Raw genomic sequence first — 10,484 nt, forward strand, 5'->3', positions numbered from 1 at the left:
CCAAGACTCTGTACTTGTTGAGAAACAGTTCCATGATATATATATTTAAATATATACATTTATAAATACTTTTGGAGCTCCAAAGGTCAAAATTTATACAAACTACGATGTATCTCGAACCTTGAAAATATTAACCTATGATAAACATGCACAATTATGTAATGCAATTTACATGTACAGTGTACTTTCAGGAAATTTGCAGTCATGTCTATACATAAATATATATATATAAATATGTACATAAAAAGTGAAACTGAAGTGACCGAAAAAATTATCAAACATACTATATAAAGTGTTCATGTAAAATCATGTCACCTGAATTTGTAGTATTACATGTACATGGAATAGGAAAAGTGTTTTTCAAAGAAAACAACTTGTTCACATTGTACTGAAGTAAAATTACCATGCAGTGTATAGACATGTACATGTACGAATAACAAATGACGTCATGACAGAGCTTGCTCATCAGTGAATGATTGGAATACACTCATGTAGATCTAACTTGTTCAAATACAAGCTGATAAAAAAGGTCCATACACCTGTAGGTCCATATTTTATTGTTCGAAATACAAATCATGCTCATAAAATTCATTTTGCCCAAAAGAGCCCTGGAAAATAAAATAGAAAAGGAAATGTAAGTGTAAGATTTTTAAAGGAGTAAAAACAAATACACAAAATCCCCAAATATCATGGAATACCAACAAATACTGTAGTCAAACTGTAGATACATGTATGGTAGTGGTACACGTGATGAATAACTAATAGATATACTCAATGTAAAACTCTGCTGGAAAACACAATCTGAATCATGCTGGTACATGATAATACATGTAAAGTATTATTGCAACATGAAAATGTACTTTTTCAACCTTTTATGCTATTTCACTCAAAATCCCATATTTCTGTTTACACTGAATGAATACACTTAACGATTTTTTTTGGCAATGTACATGCTTTCACAAAAATGTAGTCTTATATTCATGTAGTGTACATGCACATGCACATTGAGAATCCAGCAATTTACACTACATGTACTTTTTAAATGTTTGGCATACAATAATATTCTAATTCCATGAAGGCACTGAACATTAAACGTTCATCTTTACATGGAGGTCTAGCAGGGGAAAATAATTACATGCACATGGAGCTCAGGGCGATGCTCAAAAGAGCCCTGGAAAATCCAAATTAATTTCATTGTTTAAGCTTGCCCGTTGTTGCAGATTTACTCAGTCGTAGGTTGTGGGGAAAAAAAAACCCAAAAGGAATTAATATTTTGCCTGAGGTGTACATGTACATCTTGGTCACACGAGTGAACTGATGCCAACATCTTTCAACTTCATTCATCACTGTCACTAACGATTACAGGTCTTTGGTATTCATCCTCCGAAACTTCGCTACAGTCATCATCTTCATCTGACTCGTACAAGGTAAATTCTTGGTCACTTCCATCTACATGTGGGCTTCTTCCAAGAGTACTGCAAACAATGGCCCAAACATCTGGAGCAATCTTTCGGGGCAAAGTGTACCTTCGTGTAAATGAAGCGAAGTTCATTTCGACGTTACATTCCTTGACAATTTGTTCTATGATTGGTAATATCCGCTCCGCAGTATATAAAGTTTGGTTCTGCCGACAGAAGATTGTCTCGATAATCATCCAGAGCTCGCTCTAAACTGGTGACTTGGTTTGGAGAAGGAATGCTCAGCGGGAACTCTTCACAAACTCCCTTTTCAAGCGACTTTCTGACATTCTTTTCAAAGGGACCTCCGCAACCACAATCGCACTCTGCTGTACATACGTCACAGCAATTGTGTGGAACCGTTTCCAGTGTTGAATCACTCGCAGCCCCAAACACCTCCCTGATAATCTTTCTCCTACAGCGAGTGCCCCCAATGAAGTCTTTCATGGATGTTGTTGTTGCTCTTCTTGCGGTGTCTCCAGGGTAACATAGAGTAATTGCAATGCTTGGCTTGCCATCCCGACCCACCCTTCCACTCATTTGGATGTAGTCGTCCAGTGCGCTGGTCCTCCCACACAAAACAGCTCTATGTACTTGACTGGAATCTACTCCCATACCGTAGGCGATGGTTGCAATCAGCACCCTTACTTCTCCTTGAGGTATTGCCATTGATTCAATTATTTTTTCCTGGATATCGTGTTCAGTGTTCGTATGGTACATGTTGACATACCTATGGCAATCTTGCCACACCAATATTTTCATTAAGGTGGGGCGATCGCCCCCTCCCCCGGAACGACGCCTATGGTTGTGAAAGAAATGAGGTGAGAGAATAATGGTAAGCCTAGCTTAATTGAAGGTTCCCCAGAGCTATCCTTCATTTTTGAAAACTTGTAAGGGTGAGGCCGAAAAATGTCCTTGCCGGGATTCGAACCCGGGCCCCCAAACTTAGAACGCTGGGGCTTTAACCATTAACCACTAGAGCACGACTGAGACGTCAGTGTTTAGTACGATCCGATCGACCGTCAGATTTAAGCTACGCCTGTCATTATTCTCTCACACAATCCCCCCCGCGTTTAAAGGGGTGTTTTTTCAGTTTTGGATGAGGGCCGCGCGCGCACTCGTTAAGGGTATCAAAAAACACAGAGTTTGAAGAAAAAGGGTGGTTTTGAAAGACTGGTCAATCGCGGGGTCAAACGTATTTAGGGTATGTTTTTCCGTAAGCTTTTTTCCCGGGGTCATATTCTGGCGACAACATGTTTAGGAGCTAAAATGTGTAAATAAAGCCCGCGAAAAACTTGTTTAGGGGGTTATTTTGCACACAGAGAAAAAAAATCGTTTGAAGGTTGTTTGGAAATAACTTGGTCGTGCATGTGTACAGCAATACATTTTACTGTTTCTTTTACAACACACAGAATATATGTAAAAAAACTATTCTACTTTTGATTAATTTCGCAAGTGAATATACATTTTGGGCCAGGTATTGTGCTTGTCTTTTACGTTGGCGTCTCATGCGGATGCGGTGAAAAAGCAAATTATGTAATATGTATAGGCCATGCAAATATGAATATTTGCTTATCAGCCAAGAATCGAGAGGAATTCAATGCTTCATCTTTTGTCATGCAAATCAGTCGCCTTCTGGCACTGTAGCAGCAAGGTACAAACTGGTTTCAATGGTACTTTGTACTCTGTATTTCCACCATTATAATATGCTTAGCAGAGCATGAGGAAGCCACCAAAATGACAGTGGGTGCTGTATTGCTTTTAAGCTAGGATGTAGGATTCTGCAAAATCATCCAGGTCTGTGTACGAAATTCATTGTAGTCAAACCCTGTACTTAAAGACATCCACCAGCCACCCTCTGTATTACTGTTTGCAACCTATACATGCCATATAAAAATCCAAAAAACTACGTATGTTCGGGACATAATTGCTTTACGCCCAGGTGTGTTTTAAAAACACAGTCTCCTAATAGATTACTGTCCCTTTGAAAATAGAAAAAGGGAAATATGGCGCAACCAGAGCAACAGCAACATCAACCGACTGTGTTCGTGCAACCACAGCCAGGACAACCCGTCGTTGTACAACATCAGCAACAGAATCTACCTAATGCATGCCGGGCAGCCATACCGTCAATGCATATGGCTATGTCTGTCACCTGTCTCGTCATCAACTGCATCATTCCAGGAATAGGTAATACATCTACGTATTATTGATCTCATTCTAGATTGTTAATTTAAAAAATATTTCTGAACATAGCATGATGCATATGAATACCTTGAGCATTCTATGCAGGGGCCGCGGAAGCGGGGGGCTAGGGGGGCTTCAGCCCCCAACTTTTTCCAAAACCGTGTACAAAAACGCAAAAATGACCATATATATGATTGTGATTTTTTGCATATGGTAGGCCCCCCCCCCCCACTTTGAAAACCGTTCCGCGGCCCCTGTATGCCTCATGTTACTCTCACATGAAGGGTATGATTGAGTCCTTGGTCCTTGATTTTTTTTCATGAGAAAAAAAATCGATGTGTGGCATTTAAAGGATGAGAGAGAGAGAGATAGAAAGAGAGAGGGAGATGGGGGGGGGGGGTATATCATTCTCGCTCCTGTACCAAAAAAAGATATCATTATCATTGTCTTTCATTGTATGTGTGTGTGTGTGTGTTAACGACTAGACCATTAAAGGTTCACCTGTTCCATGACATTGGCTTTTGTCACAACCCCAAGGTCATATTCTGATTTCAGATGCAGGTTTTGGTTCATTTTATTTACAGCTCGATATCAATTATATACAATACGCATGATGTATGGCAACAGTACAATAACAGCATAATAAAATCAATACTGCTATGACAACCACATGCGTGAGAATCAATACACGGTATCATGAGCATGTACATGGTAATATGATTTAATAACATTAAATCAATGTTGATATAAAACAAAGTATGATATCATATTAAATGTCATTTCCACCCTAAAGTTAAAGGACAGGTCTACCCTAACAAAAAAGTTGATTTGAGTAAAAGGAAAATATACAAGAAGCATTACACTGAAAATTTCATCAATATCGGATGTAAAATAAGGAAAATATAACATTTAAAAGTTTTGCTAAATTTAACAAAACAGTTATATGCACATCCTGATCGGTATGCAAATTGGCAGACTCTTGACGCCACCCACTCACTATTTCTTTTGTATTATATTTTATGAAATATGAATATTCTAATTCATTCATTCAAAACAAAACAAAATTTTATTCGTCCCGGAACATGTGGAATTACCATTATTCAGTTTATGGTTAAGTCACGTTGGTCATTTTTGTCAAATCTGTACAAATTCAAATATCGTATAATTCAAACAATAAAAAAACAAAAAAAAAATAGTGAGTGAGGGACATCATCGACTCTCTCATTTGCGCATTACTGAGTTGTGCATTATAACTGTTTTTGTGAAAAATAAGCGAAACTTAAAAATGTCATAACTTTCTTATTTTACATCGGATTTTAATGAAATTTTCAGCGTTATGCTTGCTAGATTTTTGTCTATCGATCCAACTAACAATTTTAGGGGTGGACTTGACCTTCAAGCTCATGTCATTTTGTATTGATTATATTAGTTTCATCATGGTCCTACTAGGTCCATGGTTTCATGTAGTCTGTTGGGCAAACCCTTCACTCGAGTTAAGGGCCTGAATGTGCAGCCTAACCAAGCCTTGTATACTGAAGGCCCTCTCACAGCTAGTTTTGTATTTGCTAGTCTTTGCGTGGAGACACACTTGTTGATCAAAGTTTCAATCAGGGTCTGTGCCTGCAGACTAGGTTTCATGGGTAACTTGACATTTGCTCCTGCGACCATTGCTCCTGGCTTATGGATGCAATGGGGTTTTATGTTGGGTTTAGGGTTAGGTTTAGTGGTGGGTAAAGTGTTAGACCCATCATGCAGGGTTGAAGTTTGTCATTCGTTTAGTGTGTGGAATTTAGAGCGGAGCAAATGCCACGGGACCGTTTCATGAGATGCTAGGATAGGTTTACAAGAATTCTCAATAATAAAGGGTTTGAAAGGAGAATGGAGCGAATTTATTGCAAACTTTTACAGTAAAACCATGGAGCTCCATGGTAAAACCTACCAAAAGTGTGCACAAAATGGTTTAGAACAGCATAATCCCATACGGGCCTACTGAATGTTCTCGAACAGCTACCTTTTCTAGCCCCCAAGGAATATGAAATCTATATCCGGTTGGTTATACATGATATATACTGATATTACATTGCATTGAATCACAATTTAATCGAGTCAACTTATTTTTTTTTCTCGCAGGAACGATCATTGCTGGTTTTGGAGTATTCTGTTGCGGTAACAAGGGCCAATCTGGTGGTGGGAAGTTTGGCACGTTCTGCATCAACTTCTGGGTCGGCCTCTTGCAGTTGATTCTATCCCCTATTGGGATCGGTTATGTCTGGGCAATTATGTGGGGATCAATCATGATATATCTATCACGTGAGTTTACTGGTACACATTTAATCCTTCTTAATTCGCTCAACCATACTCTGTTGCCACGCCATCGCAACCGACTTCAGGAATCCTGGATGAAAGAGATACGATAACTCTTATTATTGATAATTATGCAAGTCCGTAAATTAAAGTTAATGTGCAAAAATTTGTAAAGACAGCAGATTATATTAATCGTATATGTTTGTGATACAGAGACAAGACCAACTAAAATCATTCAAAATCGGCGGTATAAATTGATGTGCAGTACGTTTTGTTGGTGTGCAGAGGCGGTGTTCGGGGAGGGGGGGGGGGTGGGCTCCCTCTTCTTGATTTGCCAAAAGTGCCCCCCCCCCCTTTCATAAAGTTGTGTCCTCTTTTCTTTTAATGGTAAATGGTGAATATTCTCAATATTTTCGAGTGGATTTTTTAACCTCTTTTTATAATAAGTGCCATTGATATGTAAAGTGTCCCTAAAAAGTTTCATCTTCATCTCCTGATTCTTGCACGATTATAGCATTATCAGATGCTTTCACACCTCAAACTGGACCCTAGCTTATATGTACAATAAAAAAATATATAATCGCCCACTCTCTCTATTTCTAGAAAGCGTTATGTTTCATTTCAATTTATTAATAAGTATGCCTGTTAAAGCCACAATGCCCTTTCTTGGATATGGAAAATCAACCATAAAAAGACAAAAGCAGGGTGAGAAAAGAGATTATGGGATTGAAGGGCTAGGTTCCGAATTTGCAGCTAAGGAAAAGTAACATTTCGTGATTGTAATAATATTCAACGATGATGATCATAGTAATTCTTATCATCAATGAAAGAAAGTTCTTCATTTATTTGCAGAAAAGTTGATTTTCTATCTTTCAGTGCTTGAGCAGAATAACGAGTGACACGCAGTCAAGCTTAGCTTATAGTGGCAACCCCTGCAACCTTCTAAAATCAATATGTATTAATAGAAAATGCATTTTTGTTCAATGTTTTGCTTGTCAGTTATACGTATATTATTATTGTATTTTCTTTGTTAATATGTTTATGAAAAAGTGTTGCAGAAACCAATAAATGAAAATGAAAATGAAATATAGTAACAGACTAAAATCTTCTCCCGGGTCTATCAGTTATAGAGGACACTTCACCCCCTAATGTTATTAACTCCGGTAGAACTTGAAAGATTGTGTTTATCAGGAGTTTTCTTCACTTTTGCATCTTAGAAAAGGTTAGCTAAACGTAAAATCTACAGTGTGAACAGATTTTTTTGTTTAGTGTTAGCAAGACCAAATAAAAGAGTTTAGAATATGGACCATGTCTATCACTGTCATACGGTGGCATAATCCTTCAAATATTGAATTATTTTCTAACATTATTTCGCTGTCCATTCTTTATACCTCATCACAGTCGAATATCACAACCCAGGATCAACAACCACGAGTGTGGTGTTCCAACCTGCTGTTCCAAATCAGAATGTAGTCGTCCCGCCTCTGAGAACTGGTCTGCAGCAGCAACCAATACAACCCCCACCACAGCAAGGCTATCCATCACAACCCCCTCCACAATACCCACAACAAACTCCGCAAGAAAAGGGTTACCCACAGCAGCCCCCGCCTCAGTACCCACAACAACCCCTCTCACAACAAGGTTACCCGCAACAGCCTCCACCACAACAAGACAGTACACCACAACCACCGGTTCTTTCAGAAAACGTTGCAGATGAGAAACATTAAAGAGTAAACCCCATGGACAACCGCTGCCGGAATGCTAGTAGGTTTTTGGTCAACACCAACAACTATTCGATGCGCTATAGGAAATTAAAATATTCAAATAGAAATATTTTTTCACACATTGGTATGATTTTGAAATACACATATCAGCAATTTATGTGTAACTTTGATGTCACATCATAATACTGGTATCAGGAAGAAAGTAAAATTTGAGGTTTGTATCCATTTGGTCTCCTAGCAGATGGTCCAATTCTAAGATCATCTAACACCATCATGGCTAAACCATTTGGTTTGATAAACTGTCCTTTAGCAGAATACCCCCAATTGACTATTTTCCATGGCCATACGCAGCGAGGGGTAGGGGCAGGGGGCAGTTGCCCTCCAGAAATTGTGGAAATCTGCATTTTTTAATGAACATTTTCACAAAATCCTTCAGTTTCACTTTAGAAAACACAAAAGCGCCCCCATTGCTCTCTCGCTTTCAAGTATCTTCTTCAAAAAAAAAAATTACGCGTTGTGCCCCCACCCCAGGAAAATAATTCTGCTTACGGCCATGCTGTTTTCCGCTTCGTATTCTTGCAATGTTGCTTTGTACTTTGTCAAATAAAAACATTGTTCATAATTAAGTACAGTTGGATCAAATTGACATTAGGCAAAATGGGCACAGCTTATAATTAGACAAAGTGGTAAATGGGCTAAATAGACAAACTGGTTGTGAAATAGGCTGATACCAAGTGGGATGAAATCAAACGGGAGGTAGGGAAACTGGGTGTAGACCAAGCGGTAATTCACCGAATTTGGTTGGTCTGTTGTATATTTATCACAGCTTTAATTCATTATAACCAAACAGGAATCATTGCTTTTGTTTTACCATTCAAGGTACGATAACATAATACCCTATGAACTGTTTAACATTTAATACTAGTAGTTGAATGAAATATTACAAACATGTAATGTGTATTGTTATTTTCTATATGTTTATTACAATAGATTCAACATACTAACAAAGAAAATAGCTGTATGAACTATCATGAAACGCCACAATATTTCTGTTTCACAGCTTCAAACTTCTTACAACGTCGCGTCTTATAATTAGCTCCAAGAAAGTAAGAAAACAACACTAATTATTATTCAATACATCGTTTTCAATTTATTTATTTATTTCACCCAAATTTGAACAACATCCATGTACAATCATGAAATAAGTGTAGGTTTATATACTGCCAAAGGTTGATGGATAAAATGAATAGGCCATATAATTATAATATAATTATTGTTATATAATAATCGCTAATATCATCATTATTATTGTTATCACCATTATTAATATTGTTATTATAGACATCATTCGTCAACATCAACACAATTATCACCACCACCACCACCATCATCATCATCGTCATCATCGTCATCATCATCATCATCTATGCATCGTGAAAATATGGACTTCTTTTATCTAGCGTACGTATAATATAGATACCATGTCTTTCGTAGTAATATAAAAGGATTATCGATCTTTTAGGATAAATTATGATCTTAACAAATCTTCTCTCTTACATTATTATGAATCATTAAAATAAAAGTGCTTTAAAACTTATATCACGGTATTGTAATATGATATTTTCGTGTGGTATTCTTTTGTTTTTAGCTTGTAAATATCTTTTAATCATTTTTTGTTTTTCAAACTAGAGAGTGATTTTTTTTTCAAGAGCAGTCTTGAAAGGATCATTGAGAAAGAATATTTTGAATAGTAATTTGATTGCATTTTGACGTGCATAAGAGGTCTCTCACACACTGTTAGAAAATTTATCCTTAAAGGAGAATGAAACTCTTGGAGCAAGTTAGCTTTTGTGAAAGTAGAAAAATCAAAGAAAAAGATCAACAAAACTTTGAGTAAAATAGGACTAGCAATAAAAGAGTTATGAGCATTTGAATGTCGAGATCACTAATGCTATGGAGATCCTCCCATTGGCAATGCGACCAAGATCTGTGATGTCACACACGTACAACTCTCCCATTTGGACACTGAAAATATACCCCAAAACATCTCTTTTTGCTCATTCTAATCATATGACAAACGATTCATCAATGATATAATGTTGTGAAACCTCTGTACTTGTCCTCTCATAAAGAGAACACCTCACCTTGTGATAGACTCTATAAAAGTGAAAATATAAGTGAAATAAGTACTTAAGTAATGAGGGAGTTGTACGTGTGTGACATCACAGATCTTGGTCGCATTGCCAATGGGAGGATCTACATGGCATTAGTGATTTCAATATTCAAATGCTCATAACTTTCTTATTATTCATTCAATCTTCCTCAAACTTTCAACAATGTGTTTCTTTGATTTTTCTCTTTGATATGGATTCAGCTGGTTTCAAGGGTTTCATTCTCCTTTAAAATAAAAGAAGTTCCTGCAGCAGAGTCTCGAGAACACCTGTAATCTTACCAGATTGCGTAATCTTGCAGGAAATTGGTATTTGGTGTATGGAATCTTACAAATTTCCTTAAATAAAACACCCTTTTCCCCTTTTTAAACAGACCTGTTCTGTTAAATTGCAGAAAACCTCATGTTTTATGAATTTACAGAATGATTCTGTTATTGCTTTCTGTAAAATCACGGTTTTTTAACAGTAAAGAGATCATCTTGAAACCGAACCCAGCGTCATGTCTTTTGGTATATCGTTAGAAAAATTTGAACCTAGCCAATTTTTGATAGTCAAATTCAATGTTTACATGTTAAGTCACGATGTTTCATTGTGTCATTTCTCGGCCTTTATTTTTTATTCTACTAAATGAAACCGCGAGC

General features: G+C 37.2%; 1 protein-coding gene across 1 annotated transcript; it reads left to right on the forward strand.

Annotated features, from left to right (window-relative positions):
* The first annotated feature begins 1,338 nt into the window (after window positions 1–1,338).
* LOC129264913 (uncharacterized) lies at window positions 1,339–9,269 on the forward strand. Its single transcript, XM_054902876.2, has 4 exons — window positions 1,339–2,116; window positions 3,452–3,647; window positions 5,775–5,954; window positions 7,350–9,269. Exons 2-4 carry the CDS (start codon window positions 3,464–3,466, stop codon window positions 7,673–7,675), a joined length of 690 nt encoding a protein of 229 aa, XP_054758851.2. The 5' UTR covers window positions 1,339–2,116; window positions 3,452–3,463; the 3' UTR covers window positions 7,676–9,269.
* The last annotated feature ends 1,215 nt before the right edge of the window (window positions 9,270–10,484 follow it).

The sequence above is a fragment of the Lytechinus pictus genome, chromosome 7 (genome assembly GCF_037042905.1).
Source record: "Lytechinus pictus isolate F3 Inbred chromosome 7, Lp3.0, whole genome shotgun sequence".
NCBI lineage: Eukaryota > Metazoa > Echinodermata > Echinoidea > Temnopleuroida > Toxopneustidae > Lytechinus > Lytechinus pictus.